Raw genomic sequence first — 19,022 nt, 5'->3', positions numbered from 1 at the left:
CTCTTTTGAAAGCTTTCTCCTGCATCAACTCTTTCCACCTGGAAAAAGCTATCCCGACATTAAACCTTGTTTTTTGCAATCTCCGATCCTGTGGCTCCACATAAGTATGGTTCTCCATTATAAATAACCGTGCAGAGCCTTTTAAACTTGCCGGTGCAGTGACCCGTGTCTCTCAAATCTTCTTTTCCATTTCTGCTGCTTTCAGTTACGTGACGCTGGCTCTGAACGAAAACACGTTGTGGAAACGCTTTGGCCTAGCACTTTTTGACCCTCTCTGCTATTATAGTTTTTCAAGATGTCGGATCGACATGGAAGCCTCCGTGGACCTACCCGTCACATGTATATAATAATAATACATTCTTTGTTTACGAGGATAAGTCAGATAATTGGCAGAGGTATTTGTACACCATTTTGGACATATTTATGAATAAAAATATTGATTTTAGATAATAAAATACTTAAAAAACTACACATTGTCCCTTTAATCTGCAATAACATTGTGGACTTTTATAAAGATCCATTTGGCTATTCACTTTTAAATGCATAATTAACATGAGGAGAGTCTCCGCATGACTGCAGATCAACGAGCTTCTGCATTTCTCTCCGATACGCTAGTAAATGAAATGTGGAGGATTTTTACTGTGACAAGATGATTGACAGGTCATTTTACTTGATAGTATGTCCCAAAGCTTGTCTACTCTTCTGCTACACACTAATAAGTATCTACTTTTCCTTCAAAAAAAGAGTAAATAATTCTAGGGCATAGTATAAGTAAGCGAATTGAGATGCAACAAAAGTGTGTGATCAGAATGATTTGGTTTAATTCCTTCCAGAAGCGTCTCACACAAACGAGTGTGTTCCCGAACACCAGCATCCGAACGCTAGAGAACATGACAGCGTTTCGTCTGACGCTCTGAGACACTCGTTTATGATGGAGGGAAAAAGAGCACGATTGCAGAAACTTTTGCACCAATTTCTTAATTTGTTCTCTTGAACACATGTGACGGGAACACTGCTTTATTCACAAATGTTTTATGCGACATTCCAATTCTGCCCATATTCGCAACTTTGGATGTAAACACAGCTAGTGACAATATCACAGAACCATGGTTATACGATCACATGCTCACTGTATTTTACAGAGCATTGAGAGCACTACTGCCATATAGAAAACAGCTTTGAAAGCATCTTCATCTCCCTCTCATCCTAGTAACAGAGAATGTCACACTGGAGAGGCTTCGTTCCACAGTCGGATGGCTTTATTCATGAAACGCCGAGTGAAAGCGTTCACCTGACTGCACATTACTGGTGGAGAGCAGCTTCTGTCTATTTTTACACTCACTCCAGCCATAAAGCAAGCAGAAACATGCCAACAGCAATATGCAAAGACTCTGTCTCTGTCATTACAGGGAAAATCCACTACAAATCTCACTTTTTTTACACATTAAAATTGGTTTACCAGCATCAGGGGTTATAGGTTAACAATTAACTAAATGAACCAGGGCATGTCAAACCAACATGATCATGTAAACAGCAAATCTGCTTGTCCTTGACGAATAAGACACCTGGATTTGTCATTATCATGTATTATGCTTATTTTACAATATTAATTATTGTGTCGAAGTGTGCTTACAACAAATCTATGTTCATCCATCTGTGATGGAAGATTCCTATCATGCAATTTTGTTTTTAAAAGCTGTCTAATAGCCGTCAAAACACAGCCCTGACGTATGGCTAAAACCAGGCAAAATTTGGGCTGTCAGTGAAAATGTAATAGATTTCTGAACCATCGCATAAGAATAGACTCCTCATCAATTAGATAACAAAGAAATGAAACCAAACACCTTGTACTCACTGTTGACTTTGCTTACATGATGGAATATCATACACCTCATCTCACAAGTTATTTTGGCAAAAACGACACGTAACCAAATTCTAGGTTATTTTGGCTAGAAGTGTGTTACTCATTGCTGAACTATATCGGGTCTATAGTTAACCTAGATGGAGAAATTACGGCTATTGCTTGTTGGGTTGTGTCGTACTAAATATCAGCACAAATCAAAGGAAATACTGATACCACTGGAAAGAACATAAAATTATGACTTTACCTCTGTCAACATTATTAGACCCAGGAAGAAGGAGACCACAGACATTCCCAGGATGAGAAGCTCTCTCCGATATCCCACGCGGAAGGTTTTGGGATACATGTCGATGATGGCGGTCACAAGACTCTCCACACACACAAACTAGACAGAGAGGAATTATGATCATTAACTAAAACTAGAACATTTCTCCTCACTACCGTCACTTCTTGAAAAGTGTTTCTGTTATTTTTTTTACAATAACGGATACTTGTTTCTGCCTTAAATTATTACATTTTTTAAATGAGTAAATTGTTAGCTAACTGTGATTTATATTTGTACATTTCTGAAATACATAACTAAGACAGTCTCCTCTGATAACAGATCACTCTATACTGTAATGTGGACTCATTTGCATTTTCTGTAAAGCTGCTTTGAAACGATGTGTATTATGAAAAGTGTTTTACAAATAAATGTGAATTGAATATTTTTTTTTTATTGTTTTGATATTTTGTATAGGCCAATAATACAGTGATTCATTAAGTGGGGTTGACAGAGTCCAAAAACTTTGGGTCTCTAAACAACCACCACGGCAGTTCCCTTTTGAGGGAACTCGAACTGCGTCGACTACGACACTTTGGGGAACGCCCTTAGCGTAATCCATCTGAAGTATGAATGAAACTAATCCAATCCTGATTGGTGCTGCATCATGATGTAACATGTGACAGCATAAACAGAAGCTAAGGGATGCCGGCACACAACATAGTTAGCTTTTTTTCTCTTCAGCAAGCGCTCTGTGTCAACTGTCTGTCCTATTTGGTGTTGTCTGTCTCATAAGAATTGTCCCAAATAAAGATCTGCATTGCAATCTAGTGGCTCAGATCTCGTGTTGCAGAGGCAGCGCATAGATTACGTGTCTACTCTGCAATAGAGATTCTGTGTGTGTGCCAGGCATGCACAGTCAGCTCCTGAGGGTCCACAGGTGCTGGCTGTATTCATTGAGAAATATCTCGACGCACACAGCCGTGCCTTTTCGGTGCGATTACGATTACGAGACCGTATAAATAAATATTAAATCAGTATTGTCTGGTGATCATGGCTGCATTTAAAGGAGGCCATAGAGCGTGTTCCTCTGCAGGACAGGGAGTCCTGGTTCTACAGCCGCTACTCCATAGTTCCCAAGAAGAATGGAGGATTGCGCCAATTTTAGATCAAAGGCATTTGAATCAGTCTCTGAAGAGATTTAGGTTCAAGATGCTCACTATTCCTATCATCGTGAGTCAGATCAAATCTGAGGATTGGTTTGTCACGATAGATCTAAGGGACGCATACTTCCACATATCCATTCTTCCATCTCACAGGAAGTTCCTGAGGTTCGTTCCAATATTGGGTTCTTCGGTTCGGCCTCGCTCTCTCCCCTTGCAAGCTTACCAAATGCATGGATGCAGCTCTAGCTCCGCTGAGGCTTCAGGGTATCAGGATGCTAAATTATATCAACAACTGGCTTATTATGGCCCAGTCACGATGCAGGCACAATTCTTGCTGCATTCCATTCGCCTGATGCACATAAGGGCGCTGCAGTGGTGGTTGAAAACCCAAGAGGTTTCCCCGAGTGGGAACCCGTTCCGCATGATCAGGGTTACGCGCATATGCCTTTGTTCCCTATCTATGTGAAAAAAAGCTTGGTTTCTGTCCCAAGGCCTCATGCTGAGAGCGTCATGTTGCCAGAAAGCCACTTCAAAAGATGCCTCCCTCACGGGCTGGGGCGCGGTCATGGATGGCATTCCTCCCAGACCTTAGGGGTCACAACGTAGACAATGTGTCGGTGTTCTCCTACTTAATTCATCAGGGGGTTCTGAGGTCACACCCTCTATCCAGATTGGCGCATCAGATCCTCCTGTGGTCCCAGGGGAAACTGTTATCTCTCAGAGCAATGCACATCCCAGGGGACCAGAATCAGAGAGCAGACATCCTGTCGAGGCAGGGGCTGAGGATTGGGAATGGACACTTCACACCGATATGCGAGAGATTCGGACCAGAGGAAGTGGATTTGTTCGTGTCCCGAGGGACGTCTCACTGTCCACTGTGGTTTTCTCTCACCCATCCAGCCCCATTGGTGTAGAGATGCCATGGCACAGACGTGGCCGAGGCTATGCCTGTATGCTTTTCCCCCGATCGCTCCTGGGAGTTCTGGAGAGGGTCCATCGAGACGGTATCAGCCTACTTCTACTTACCCCATACTGGCCGGCCCGGGTATGGTTTTCAGACATCATAGCACTCCTGGCAGGCCAGCCTTGGCAGATCCCTCTGAGGAGGAACCTGTCAATAGTCACCCTCGACCAGACCTGTGGAAACTTTGGGCCTGGCCCCTGAGGGGGCTCAGTACCTAGAGGCTGGCTTGTCGGCTGGAGTGGTTGAGACCATACTCAGTTCCAGAGCTCCTTCCACGAGGAGTTTGTACGGCCTAAAGTGGAATGTGTTTCCACTTGGTGTAGAGAGCGTGAGGTGGACCCAGTTAACTGCCCAGTTGGCTTTCAGTGCTGGAGCTTCTCCAAGATCACTTCTTGGCTGGTCTTACCCCGTCCACACTCAAGGTGTACGTGCCTGCCATTGCGGCTTTCCACACTCCTCTGGGTGATGGGCCTCTGGGGAGACATCAGCTGGTCGTATGTTTCCTACGTGGGGCTCGGAGGATGAGACCTGCGGCTCGTACCAGAGTTCCCACATGGGACCTGGCAGTGGTTCTCGAAGGGCTGGTCGAGGCCCCCTTCGAACCTTTTTTACTAACCATTACTTCTCTTAGGAGAGTAGGAGACCTTCAGGCGCTTTCCATATCTCATGGTTATGGAGAGCAAACTCCAGGCAACATTAAGGCTATCTTGCATCACAGGTTGCCTAAAGTGCCATCTAATGTGGCACGGCCTACAGTTCTGCAGGCTTTACATCTTCCATCTCACGTGACGGTGGATGAAGAAAGACTTAAGAAAGACTGGTGTGCTTCGGGTAGCCCAAGAAGGCGCTTCCCGCATGCATACAGACCATCAGTAACTGGGTTGTTCAGGCTATCTCTATGGGCTAACAGGTGCGCAGCTTGCCTTCACCTTTGGCCGTGAGGGCTCATTCAACCAGAGGAATGGCATCCTCTAGAGCGCTCCTTTCAGGGGCCCCGATCCAAGAAGTGTGCGATGCAGCAGGATGGGCCACCCCTCATACTTTTATCAGATTCTATAGCCTGGACATTTCTTCTACGCCAGGCACTCTAGTGCTCTCGTCCTAAGTGTGCCTGTGCGCAGCTTCACACTGGGACAGGCAGGGCTTGTTGTGGCATAGTGGGTACTTGTTCCTCAAAGTGTGGTATCGATGCAGAGCAAATTCCCTCAAAAGGGAACCCTTCGACACTGCATCCCTCCACCACGCCTTCCCCTGCCTGGGAGCGACTCGCTTAATCTAACTATGTTGTGTGCCGGCGTCCCTTTGTAGCTTCCGAGTTTGCCGTTACATGTTACGTCATGACGCAGCACCAATTAGGATTGGATTAGTTTCATTCATACTTCAAATGCATTACGCTAAGGGCATTCCCCAAAGTGTTGTAGTCGACGCAGTGTTCTCAGGGAACAAGGGTTACAGTCGTAACCAGAGACGTTTTACTGCGAAAATTAGAAAGGAAAAAACACTAAACATATCAAATATGAAATTATTACCTTATTTTCAAACAACAAGCTGATAGTGGCAGTAATTTTATTCTCGAGTGAGTTATTAAAGGTTACAAATGTGTGCATTTGTGACCTGACTGTCGAGTCCAAGGAAGATGAGCATCATGAAGAAGAGGCAGGCCCACAGTGGAGACCAGGGCATCATGGTCACAGCCTTAGGGTACGCTATAAACGCCAGACCAGGACCTGGAATACACGTCACCATAAAATAACTATGACTATGCTGGAAAGATGGAAAGTTAGAACAAAGTTGGATCTATTGAGGGGTAACAACACTGATCTTAAACTTCCCGCTCTGTTTGGGTTCTAAGAGAGCATGCGTCAAATTTACAGAGGTCCTATTATGCCTTGTCTTTAGTGTGTAATGTTGCTGTTTAACCATTAAAAAGCTCCAGTTATTCTCAATATCAGTATCGGTGTTTCTGAACTCCTGAAACGCCTCCATTGTAGACTTGAGTTCCTTCCAGGGACGAAACGCATCACAATATTCCTCATTTAAATAATTAATACGCAGAATAAAGGGGCGGGCCTGGTTGAGTAAGTTTGTAGTGTGTTGAAACTGGCGGTTATGGTAAGGGGCGGGACATTTCCCAAACACACTCAAAGTGCTCGACCAATCACAACACATTGCTCCAGCTGACCAATCATAGCACAGTGTGCTTTTCAGAAGGAGGGGCTTCATAGAGACAGGAACTAAACAGGGGTGAGTTTCTCAAAAGCATCGTTAACCAACTATGGCAGGGAGTTCTGTCGTTATCATCATAGTTCAACGAGTCGGTGTTTCCCGAAACCATCGTTCTCGACCTGTGGTTAAGAAGCAGAGTTTCTTGTTTGCATGACATGTGGACTCAATAAGCCCTGATCTTGAGCCAAATAAGCAAGTTAACATTCAGTACAATCTGTATCTTTTATTTAGAATACATACAAATGTCATTTACGTCTTTTAGTTTCTCAAGAGATTTAAAGCGTAATTTTTGAAGAGTGTAACAATGGAGAATATGGGGAAATAATCAACATTAAAGCAGGAGACCCTGTTCAAGTAGAGCCCAAAAACAACTTTGTAAAAGGGCATAATAGCTCCTCTTTAATTATCTCAATGACGGTCCTGGTGAAATAACGATGCCATGTGGCTTGGGTCTGGTTTTACAGTACAGAGACACTGTCTAAAAGCATCAGGCCAAGAGCAGAGATGACTGCGCCATAACACTTGAGTAAAATGCTATAATATGAACTCAGAGCTACTGTTCATAATATAATGCTTAAGTGGAGCTCTAGTAAAAGCTCATTAAACAAGGTTTATGGATTATTTTTTTAAATGATAGTGGCTGAAAACTTGTTTTTCTATATTGTACAGGAACCGGTTTGAGAACCAATGCTCTAATGTTGTGGCTCAACAGCTGAATATATGTTTTTGAATAAATGGCAAATAACATATTTTTTAACAATAATGTCAGATGATTTCTAAACCCCTTCAAAGTGTGTTTCAGTCACTTCCATAGTCAGTCTTGCTCTATTGTTGTAAATAAGTAATGCTGAATTGTTAAATAAGTCATACAATAAAAAGCTTTTCTGAGAAGTGCTTTAAATTGCATGAGTCCGAACACACAAGCCTTAGACATCCAACTGTAGGTACTGTATATCAAACATAAACTATATAAATTAGATGAGGCTAATTAAAATAAGTCCAAATGAGAATTTTTGCTCACCTGACTCTGCCACTGCCTCTATTGGCACATTCTGTTCATATGCCATGAAGCCCAAGACGGAGAAGATGGCAAATCCTGCCACAAAACTCGTGCCACTGTTCAGACAGCACAGCATGAGGCAATCCCTGCAAACACACACAGCAAATGCAAAAGTGTTCACCCCTCTTTAGACTCTCAGCATTGAACCACAGTGGACTGACCCACAGAAAAAGACTCTTTCATGTAAAAGTGATCTAAATATTAACAAAATTTTTTTTTTTTGATTTCATAAGAATTCAGCCCCATTAATATGACACATAACTGGTGCAGCTATTTCGTTTTTGGAAATCACACAAATATTGAAATGGATTTTATGTGTGCGTTTCAATTAATTGTAGCATAAGTACACCTCAGGAATATGGAACTGTTATTTCTCAGTATTTTGGTTCTTTTTTCCAACACAAATGTCTAAACATTCTTAAATAGATGCATTCACTGAAGAAGAAAAACTCAAAATAAATTTTTCAGAAAACAAGACTTAATATGGTCTAGAAGTAATTTTGCTTCTCAAGTAAATATATCTTGATTTAAGAATGTTTAGTTCCCTTTCGTTGTCACTCCGAGTTACGTCGGATGACGGCGTATGGGGTTTCGCTCAGAAAGCCTATCAACTTCGAGTATTACAAAACGAGCCAATGGCAAAGAAATGCCATGGGTCTGCGGAATTTGCATGACGTAACTCCGCCCCACCTCGTGGGTATAAAAGGAGGACGCCGGCAACAGGCAGATATGTTTTCGCTTCGGAGCCAAGTGTAATTCTTCACTCCTTAAGCTATCTCTGATTGTCAGCTTCTTACGAGACGAGCAACTCTCCAGTGTTGGTGTGACGGCGATCTCCCGGCGAGTGCACACTTCCTGCTTATCTGAGCGTGGTTTGCCAGCGAGTGTGTTCTCCGCGGGCGCTTCAGCACTGAGTTTCTCTCACAAAAAGAGCTTGCACGCGGCACGTCTTTTTAAAGATGCCTCGCCCGTGCACTTCTGGTTGCGGTCGGCTGGTGTCTGACTCTGATGGGCACGAGCGCTGCTTGGTGTGTTTGGGCTTTAATCACGTTAAGCAGCGCTCGTGGATGAGTCATGTTCTTTCTGTGGGAACATGACCATCGCAACACTTAGATCGAGACTCAATGATCTCGCAAGAGTGAGAGTCCCCTCATCCACACCCCGATCTAGCGCCTCCTCGAGAGGCTCTACTTCGGCTGGTGGCCAGGGTGATCTGAGGGTGACTGTGTGGAACAAAGCGCCGACTATTCGTCCGTGCCCCGCAGCACCTTCTCCAGTGTTGCAACCCGCGAACGTTCAGGGGATCCCCGCGGGACCGTCCTTTGAGGTCCCGCGGGTGTCCTTTGGCGCTCCAGAGGGAGATGCGATGTCAATCGCAGCATCACAAGGCGGGTCTGATTCGTCTGGAAGTGACGACTCGTCACAGCTGCCACCCTCGGGTGTGAATACGGCTGTGGCTCAGTCCGATCCAGAGATGAAGGCCATGCTTTCCCGGGCGGCCGCGAGCATTGGTTTGGAGTGGAACCCTCCACCCTGTCCTGAGCGCTCGCGGCTGGACGATTGGTTTTTGGGTGCAGCTGCGGCTTCCCGTCCTCAGCCTGCCCCAATACCTTTCTTCCCGGACGTGCATGATGAAATCTCGAAGTCCTGGAAGACTCCCATGTCTTCCCGCGACCGCTCGTTGATTTCATCCGCCTTTCCTCCCCTCGATGGGGCAGCCGCCCGTGGGTACACTGGGCTCCCCCCGGTTGAGCGCTCTGTTGCGATGCAGCTGTGTCCTCAGAGTGCTTCTTCTCGCGGCGAGCCTAAGCACCCATCCAAGGCCTGTAGGTTCTCGTCTACCCTAGTGGCGAAGTCCTACAGAGCGGCGGTACAGGCGGCTGCCTCTTTGCATGCCATGGCCACTCTGCAAGTCTATCAGGCCCAGATGCTAAGGGACATGCACGAGGGTAGGACGGACCCAGGGCTCTTCGATGAGCTGCGCGCCGCCACCGACCTCGCCCTCCGGGCGACGAAGGTGACCGCATGCTCCCTGGGTCTGGTGATGTCCACAGCTGTGGTCCAGGAGAGACACTTATGGCTGAACCTGGCCGACATGCGGGATGCTGAGCGCTCTCGCCTGCTCGACTTCCCCATGCCCCCGGCCGGCCTATTCGGCGGTGCGGTGGAGGACTTCGCCCAACAGTTCTCCACCGCCCAGAAACAGACTGAGGCCATCAAGCACATTCTGCCCCGACGGCCCGCTGCTGCCTCCACCCAGCCGACCGGGCAGATCCCTCAGTCTGTTCGCCACCGAGGGCGCCCTCCTGCGGCTCCCGCCCCTCCCGCCCGGCCCAAGCAGCAGCCTCCACCCGGGCCCGGTCGCGGAGGAAGCCGTAAGAAGGCGCCCAAGCCCTCTCCAGCCCCGCCCCCCGCTAAACGCCGGGCCAAGCGGCGCTCCTGAGACGGGCTGCTCAAGGACGTTGAAGGTTACTTCTCAGGAGATGGTAGCAGGACCACTCTTTCCCCCGGTGGAGGGCCGGGGGAGAATCTTTTGTTCTCCACTCCCCGCTGCTCACCCATGGGTGGGCAGCAACCTAATGTGGTTAAAGAAAGAAGTAACATTTCCATCCCTGAGCACACAGAGTTCTCTGACGACACGGTGCGCCGCCCCCGAGCAGTGCACCCCTCATTCCCCTCTGTCCCAGAGCCGGTTGACAGTGCGCGCCGTCCCCGGACCGTGCCACTCTCTTCCGCCCCTGTCGCCAGCCCCCTGGGAGAGCAGACCCCCGTGGAACGTTCTTCCTTCCCTGGTCTCCTCTGTCAGGGCGCGGTTAATGACTGTGCCCCCACACCGGGCCGCTATGCCGTCCACGTCCGGGCCAGTCATTCCGCCCTGCTGCAGCATCGGTGAGAAGTCTGTGGTCCATATGACCCTGCTGGTACAGTTCTTGGGAGCCTGACTAGAGCTTCCCCTCCTGTCCAGACGGGTCGCACGGACGATCAGGCTCGGCTACGCGATTCAGTTCGCGCGGTCTCCTCCCCGCTTCAGGGGAGTCCGCTCCACTTTGGTCGGTGGCAACGCCCCTATCATGAGAGCAGAGATCTCCACCCTGCTGGCGAAGGGTGCGATCGAGACCGTCCCTCCGGCCGAGATGAGGACCGGCTTCTACAGCCCGTACTTCATTGTCCCCAAGAAAACCGGTGGGTTACGGCCAATCCTGGACCTGCGTGTGCTGAACCGTTCCCTTCACAGGCTGCCGTTCTATATGCTCACTGCCAAACGCATTTTCGAATGTGTGCGGCCCCAGGATTGGTTTGCAGCAATCGACCTGAAGGACGCCTACTTTCATGTCTCCATTCTCCCTCGACACAAACCGTTTCTTCGGTTTGCCTTCGAGGGGAAGGCATACCAGTACGTGGTTCTCCCTTTCAGGCTAGCCCTGTCTCCTCGCGTCTTCACGAAGGTCGTCGAGGCAGCCCTTGTTCCCCTTCAGGAACACGGGGTTCGCATCCTGAACTACATCGACGACTGGCTGATCCTAGCTCACTCTCAAGACCAGGTATGCGAACACAGGGACCTAGTGCTCCGGCACCTAGCTCGTCTGGGCCTTCGGGTAAACTGGGAAAAGAGCAAACTTTGCCCCGTGCAGAGGATCTCTTTTCTCTGTATGGATATCGACTCGGTCGCCATGTCCGCGTAGCTTACGAGCGAGCGCGCGCAGTCACTGCTGACGTGCCTGAGACAGTTTGAGGGCAAGAGTACGGTTCCACTGAAACTCTTCAGAGGCTCCTGGGGCATATGGCATCTGCAGCCGCGGCAACGCCGCTCGGATTGCTTCATATGAGACCGCTTCAGCTTTGGCTTCGCGACCGAGTCCCGAGGTGGGCATGGCAACACGGCACCTTCCGACTAACAGTTACTCCGTCCTGCCGTCAGACCTTCACCCCGTGGTCGGACCTCAGTTTTCTACGGGCCGGAGTGCCCCTGGAACGAGCTTCGCGGCACGTCGTTGTAACGACAGATGCCTCCTCCACGGGCTGGGGTGCCATGTGCAATGGACGTGCTGCCGAGGGCTCCCGGACAGGACCCCGCTGCCTCTGGCACGTCAATTGCCTCGATTTGCAGGCCGTACGTCTTGCTTTGCGCCGCTTCCGGGCCGTGCTCAAGAACCAACACGTACTAGTCCGTTCAGACAATACCGCCACTGTAGCGTACATCAACCATCAAGGTACGCTCCCGCCGTATGTCGCAACTCACCCGCCACCTCCTCATTTGGAGTCAGAAGCATCTGAGGTCGCTTCATGCCATTTATATCCCCGGAGCCCTGAAATGTGCAGCCGACGAGCTCTCACGGCTTCATCCCCTCCCGGGAGATTGGCGACTCCATCCCCAGTCGGTTCAGCTGATTCGGGACCAGTTTGGGGACGCACAGATAGATCTGTTCTACTCTCACGACTCGACCCATTGCGACCTGTATTATTCCCTGACCGAGGGCACGCTCGGCACGGATGCACTGGCGCACAGCTGGCCGCGGGGCCGCAAATATGCGTTTCCCCCAGTGAGCCTTCTTGCGCAGACCCTGCGCAAGGTCAGGGAGGACGAGGAGCAGGTCATTCTGGTCGCGCCATACTGGCCCGCCCGGACCTGGTTCTCCGAACTAGTACTCCTCGCGACAGCACCTCCTTGGCCGATTCCCCTGAGGAAGGACCTCCTTTCTCAGTGACGGGGCACCCTATGGCACCCTCGTCCCGATCTTTGGAACCTCCACGTGTGGCTCCTGGACGGGACGAGGCAGGTTTGAGTACCCTACCACCAGCGGTGGCGGCTACCATCACTTCCGCTAGAGCGTCGTCCACGAGACACGTCTATGCGTTGAAGTGGAACCTCTTCGTCAACTGGTGCTCTTCTCACCGAGAAGACCCCCGGGGATGTTCGATTAGTGTCGTGCTTTCCTTCCTTCAAGATAGGCTGGAGCGAAGGCTGTCTCCCTCCACCCTGAAAGTCTATGTTGCCGCTATTGCCGCACTCCATGACCCGGTCGAAGGTAAGTCTGTTGGAAGGCACGACCTGATCATCAGGTTCCTGAGAGGAGCAAGGAGACTGAATCCTCCTCACCCTCCTCTCGTTCCCTCTTGGGACCTCCCAGTGGTTCTAACTGCCCTGCGGAGTGCTCCCTTTGAGCCGTTGCAATCAGTGGAGCTTAAGTTCCTGTCTATGAAGACAGCTCTCCTGGTTGCATTGGCCTCCATCAAGAGGGTGGGGGACCTGCACGCATTCTCCGTTGACGAAGCGTGCCTGGAATTTGGGCCGGCTTACTCTCACGTGATCCTGAGACCCCGGCCTGGATATGTGCCCAAGGTTCCTACCACTCCCTTCCGGGACCAGGTGGTGAACCTGCAAGCGCTGCCCCCGGAGGAGGCAGACCCAGCCTTGACAATGCTCTGTCCAGTACGCGCCCTCCGCGCCTATGTAGACAGGACGCAGTGTTTCAGGACCTCAGACCAGCTCTTTGTCTGTTATGGTGGGAAGCTGAAGGGAAAGGCTCTCTCCAATCAAAGGTTGTCTCACTGGATAGTGGACGCCATTGCTTTGGCATACCAGCAGCAAGGTCGACCGTGCCCCCTTGGTGTGACTGCCCACTCCACCCGGAATGTGGCATCCTCTTGGGCTCTAGCGCATGGCGCCTTGCTAACAGACATCTGCAGAGCTGCAGGCTGGGCGACACCTAACACATTCGCCAGATTCTACAATTTCCGAGTGGAGCCAGTGTCCTCTCATGTACTCGCTTCAACCAGCTAGTACTGGACCCGCACAGGTGTCTTCGCTTGCTCGCCATTCCACTCCACGGACTGGATACGTGCGATATTCTCCTCAGGTGAGCTTCCCCGAAAGCCCTGAGTTCCTCCAGCACTCCTGACGTTGGCGCCAGTGTCTATTGTCTGTGCGTCGGCTAGGTGCCTCCCGTGTGCATGCTCCCCAGTGTACCTTGGTATTCCTGTGCTAAATAGGAGTCCTTCGTCCGTGCCAGTCTCACGACAGGGATCTCAGATTTACGCAGGGCACTGGAAGACAGCTGAGAAGGTGGCGTGATTAGACTGGTAACCCCATTCGTCGTCATCCAACGTAACTCGGAGTGACAACGAAAGGGAACGTCTCGGTTACGTATGTAACCCTCGTTCCCTGAGTAGGGAACGGAGACGTTACGTCTGCCTGCCACTTTCCGCTGTACCGCGGGGATCGCCTGAGCTCAGTCTTGGCTCCTCAGCGAAGAAACATATGTGACCCGTCACAGAAACCAGGGACACAAGTCGGCAGCACAACTTTCGAGCAAAATGAGAAAGAAGAGTTTTTTTTCAAAATTGGTGATTTTCAATTTTTTGGAGAATCTGTTAATTGAAATCACGAAGAAGCCTCTCCATGTTTGAGATAGCAGTATTGGTATATTTAAAAGCTAACATTTTGAGGTTGAAATCGGCTTGTTTTCGAAGATTCTAGCATGCAGTAGGGGCGTGGCGTGTCATTGTCTGTGTGTACTTCCATACTGAATAACCCGGCGCTTTTGCCCCCGCCCTCCAAGTCAACCACATGGCTACTTATTATGCTGTGCTCTGGCCAGCTCTCTCTGATATCAAAATTCAATGAAGATGGATGCCGCAAAGATTGTCGCAGACGAGATGAACCGTCTGGCAGTTACACCGAAAATGTTTTCGCCGCACTTCGTGGGCTCGGGAAACTGAACCGGAGGTATGGGCGCAGCGCGCTCGCCCTCAGTGCTTCAATACGGCGGCTCGGCTCGCTGACAGCGGTGGCTGGCTGTTTCATATGTGACGGAGAATCGAAATAGAGGATGCAGTTAAGACCTTTGCTGCTGCGATGAAGGCCTGCCGTGCGTGTTTCTGAAATGTAAGTTAAGCTTCATTTGCTCTTTAGTCGTTATTTAAGATGCTGAACCTGCTGATGATATAATGTGCTTGCGGACATTTCATTTGTGTGTGTATACGCACATAAGAAAGTGGTGTAAAGAGATTTGCAACAGTAATTTGAGGAGGTGAAATGTGATTATTTGGAAAATTGCAGAAATGACTGCTTAAAGAAAAATGCCAGCAGGCATTTGCCTCCTACATAAACTTTAATATTGTTGACATTTTGGGCACACGAGCGTTGCGTACTATTTGCGCTATATGTAGGCCTATGGCTTATTGGCCTTTGTTTGTTGTTGTTGGTTTTGCGTTATATGTATATGGCATATTGGTCTTTGTGTGTTGTTGCTGGTTTTGCGTTATACTGTATGTATATGGCATATTGGCCTTTGTGTGTTGTTGCTGGTTTTGCGTTATATGCAGGCTATATGGCATATTGGTATTTGTGTGTTGTTGCTGGTTTTGCGTTATATGTATATGGCATATTGGTCTTTATGTGTTGTTGCTGGTTTCGCGTTATATGCAGGCTATATGGCATTATTGGTCTTTGTGTGTTGTTGCTGGTACGTTGCAAATAGAGGGGCAGCACAATTGTTTTTCGCCTAGTGCGGCAGAAGTGCACTCATTCAAAGTGTAAAAAAAGCTGTAAAGCACATGGAGGAGCTTTACAGGGGGTATGGCTTATCTAAATGAGATGTAAATGAGCCCTATTGTCACCCCCAGCAGCAGAGACAGGTGAGAACTGCACAATCTTTTAGAGCTCGTTTTCTCCTCTTTGAGCTTTTTTAAGTGCCTACTTTAAAATGGCCACAACTTCTCCAAATATTATCAGATTTCCACATGTTACACATCGTTGGAAAGCTTGGATATTACACTCTCAGAATCTATGAATAACTCAAAATGCCCCAGAGCCGACTTGTGTCCCTAGTTTCCGTGACTGGTCACATATCTGCCTGTTGCCGGCATCCTCCTTTTATACCCACGAGGTCGGGCGGAGTTACGTCATGCAAATTCCGCAGACCCATGGCATTTCTTTGCCATTGGCTCGTTTTGTAATACTCGAAGTTGATAGGCTTTCTAAGCGAAACCCCATTCGTCGTCATCCGACGTAACGTCTCCGTTCTACTCAGGGAACGAGGGTTACATACGTAACCGAGACGTTCCCCATCAGACAGTCACGTTCGATGTTACGTCAGAACTGGACTGACGAATTGAGATCCCAATAGTATAGTAAACTAGACAATAGAAAACAAGAAAAAATACTGTGGAAGAACATCATTGTTGTTGTTGTTTTTTTGCAATGGATGTCAGTTTTTTTCAGAACTTGAAGAAAACAGAACACAAAAAGACAAGGCAAGCGATGGATGGATGCAAGACAATTTCCAAATCTGAATGACTGAAGAAGGGGAGGGAAGCAGCCAGAAAACCAATGAAGGAGAGATAGAACAGACAGTTGCTCACATGCTTTACTAGTCACAGCATTATGGGAAAGTTTATGAGAAGGGCTGTACACGATCCCAGCCGAGGAATAAGAGTCTTATCTAGCCAAACCATCGGCCATTTTCAAAAGAAACCAAAACATTTATATACTTTTTAACAACAAATGCTCGTCTTGCGTTGCAAGGTTGAAAGGTCACGTGTAACATAGGCGGAAGTACCGACCTAGTGTTTACAAAGCGAACGTGATGATTGATGATGCCAAACGTCATTTACAAAACAAATAAAAAATAAAATAAAAGGTAAAACAATGATGTCGGACGATTTTGAAGTTGGAGGAGAAATGAGATTTTTCACACTACTCTGCATTTCTGAACCGGAACACACCTGACCTTTCCAACGTGATTACGTAATGTATGAAGTTGTTGACATGCAAGACGAGCATTTGTGGTTAAAAAGTACATAAATGTTTTTTTTTTTTGAAAATGGCCGATGGTTTTGCCAGATAAGACTGTAAAGCCATTGAAGCTGCACTGAAACTGACAGTTGGACCTTCAACCCATTAGACCCCATTGAAAAAGAAAAATACTGGAATGTTTTCCTCAAAAAACCTTAATTTCTTTTCAACTGAAGAAAGAAAGACATAAATATCTTGGATGATGTGGGGCTGAGTAAATTATCATGAAATTTTAATTCGGAGGTGAACAACTCCTTTAAATGTGTCATATCTCAGCAACCGGGATGTGTGGTCTGATGAGAGCCAAGTTGATCAAGTCCAGATCTCAGTGCAGTTATGAGAGGACAAGTAAAAGATCTTCATATAACCTGAGTGAGCTTGAACAGTTTTGCAGAGAGAATGTAGGATGATAGCAACCAGAGCAAGGCTGATCGATACACGATTGACGACAGATGATACAGTCTAAACAGAGAGTGTTTAGACAAAACACACTGACTTGACGGACTCTCACCTGTAGCAGTTGTTGTTGTAGCTGTTATAGCTGCCGAGAGCCGTTAAACAACCCAGACATATAGCATACGAGAAGAAGATCTGAGTGCCTGCATCCACCCACACCTGTGTAAATTACAGATTAATTACACGACCAAAACTGCTCTTATTCATCATTATACTGGCACGGAGACAAGATCCTAAGACATATGCTCTAGTGTCATGTATTCTGAATGAGAAGATGTGGTCAGTTATTGACTGAGTTCTTAAAGTAAGGGATAATGTACACTCAGCCGGTTGTTATTTCAGAATAAACCCCCAACAGGGTGATGCATCAGCCTGAAGGGGTTTATTCTGAGATAACAACCAGCTGGATGTACATTATCCTGTACTTTAAGAACTCAAAGAACACGGCTACTTGCCACATAAGAAAATAATTAGACACAAAATATTGATATTTGATTAGGTCTTTAAATGCAAAGCTTCCGTGGAGAGAGCAGTTTCAGTGTCAAGTTCAAACTAGACGGACATTTAAGAGATACAGTATACAGTCATACCACTTATTACAAAGCATTTCAACACATAAATAATTATTATTTTTAATTTGTAATTATTATTATTAGATAAGAAATATTGATTTCAGATTAAACTGTTTTAAAATTGTACCTGTTTGTGTCTTATATCCAACAGTGTACAAAACAATAGTCATAAAATTGCAGCCGCTAAGTTTGTATGAAACGAGAGAGAGCGAGTCCACGATACTGGATGGCATAATTAAATAACTGTACACAAAATATTGATTTGATTGAGTTGTAATATTTTATTAGCTCACTAACGCAAAACGTCCACCAAGAAAACCCGTTCCTAGCAAGTGTATAGCGCTGCTGACTTCAGTGACCCAGATGAGCCTGTGTTTCTGTTTTCAGCGGTTGTTATCTGGGAATAATATACCTCTGGATGGCACGATTGACCAATTAGAATCAAGTATTCCACAGAGCCGTGTGATAATGATCAATAATCAGTTCTTTCTGACACTTACAACCCATCAATTTATTTTGTGCATGTTAAAGTCACCATGAAATCAAAATGGACAATTCTTGTTTGTTTTTTGTTTATTTTATGAAATATTACAGTGTTTATTCTAAACGATTTATCAGTGCACATCATCATTATTGCTATAAATTCATGTTTCTGGTAATCTTGTATCAGAATAAGTTCCAAACCACAACCACCCAACCATTCCATCAATTCCCGACAGACAAAATCAAGCCCCGCCCACATTTGTTCTTGTTCCTTAAGCGTTTCACTGAGATATACGGCACAATAGAGAAAAAAAGACCAGCGAAACGTCCTTTTTATGCCGACTTTAACCCTTTCAAACGGAATACATAGCTAATTAGCTGATTAATAGGATAGTTCACCCAACAATGAAAGTTAAGTCATTATTCACTCACCCTGGTCTTATTCTAAAGCCATATGATTTTCTTTGTGTTCTGCTTGTCTCTATATAATGGCAGTGAATCGGTCAAGCAGAATCTTATTGTTTACAGTAGATCTCAATCTCGTGCTTCTGATTCTGACGCACGATTCTCACACCTGCAACGGGCTAAAATGTTCTCGTAGCGCTCGGATTCTCTGAATAGAGTTATTTTACCCCATAGAGGGAGAGAAGTGTAAACATGTGGCCATAGGGGATCCATGTGAGTCGGTGGAAAATGAGCCAGCACCTCTTTAAAACGCTCTCACATAACCATTGAGCCACTAATCTCCTTTACTGGGAAAACAATTGACAACTGGCAGTATTTGCTTCCTCCAGCGAGTAACCGGGGAAACCCTTCTGACCTTACAAACACAGAGCAACTTCCCTTCGAGAACATCCAGTCATTTACGTCTCTTCTGTTTAACACTGGGCCGGTGCGAATGCTCTGGTTTGGCATTACTTGGACACGCCGCTACATTCTTTAAAAGCTGCTCATTGATGTTGTGGCTAATTTGGAGGTTTGTTTTGTCTTGTTTTAGCCAGGAAGTGCATCCTAAAGAAACATTTTGATTGTAAACTCGTCTCTAGTCATTTTTTCCAAATCTTCCACAAAAACAAAACAAAAAAAAACGCAAATTGTCGTTCATTACACAGTAAAAAAAAAGTCAGATTTTTTTTTACCCAACCGTTGGGTTACACATATTGGGTCACTATGTT

The 19,022-nt window shown here is 47.0% G+C and overlaps 1 protein-coding gene across 3 annotated transcripts in view; it reads right to left on the bottom strand.

Moving 5' to 3' along the window:
- slc6a11b (solute carrier family 6 member 11b) overlaps positions 1 to 19,022 on the bottom strand; it is a 62,167-nt gene that overhangs the window by 17,952 nt on the left and 25,193 nt on the right. For all 3 annotated transcript variants that reach the window (XR_013194800.1, XM_077202622.1, XM_077202623.1), the window contains 4 exons: positions 16,848 to 16,951; positions 7,501 to 7,625; positions 5,868 to 5,980; positions 2,109 to 2,246 (listed from right to left, as the gene is read on the bottom strand). Coding sequence is in view for 2 of the 3 variants with exons in the window: in XM_077202622.1 (XP_077058737.1) it covers positions 2,109 to 2,246; positions 5,868 to 5,980; positions 7,501 to 7,625; positions 16,848 to 16,951 (480 nt within the window). In the remaining variant the exon portion in view is untranslated. The remainder of the gene's footprint in view (positions 1 to 2,108; positions 2,247 to 5,867; positions 5,981 to 7,500; positions 7,626 to 16,847; positions 16,952 to 19,022) is intronic.

The sequence above is a fragment of the Siphateles boraxobius genome, unplaced genomic scaffold (assembly GCF_051911475.1).
Source record: "Siphateles boraxobius isolate OS27281-9 unplaced genomic scaffold, OSU_SipBor_1 5, whole genome shotgun sequence".
Classification (NCBI taxonomy): domain Eukaryota; kingdom Metazoa; phylum Chordata; class Actinopteri; order Cypriniformes; family Leuciscidae; genus Siphateles; species Siphateles boraxobius.
The sequence above is the reverse complement of the archived record's forward strand: the minus strand, read 5'-3'. Positions and strand labels throughout refer to the sequence as shown.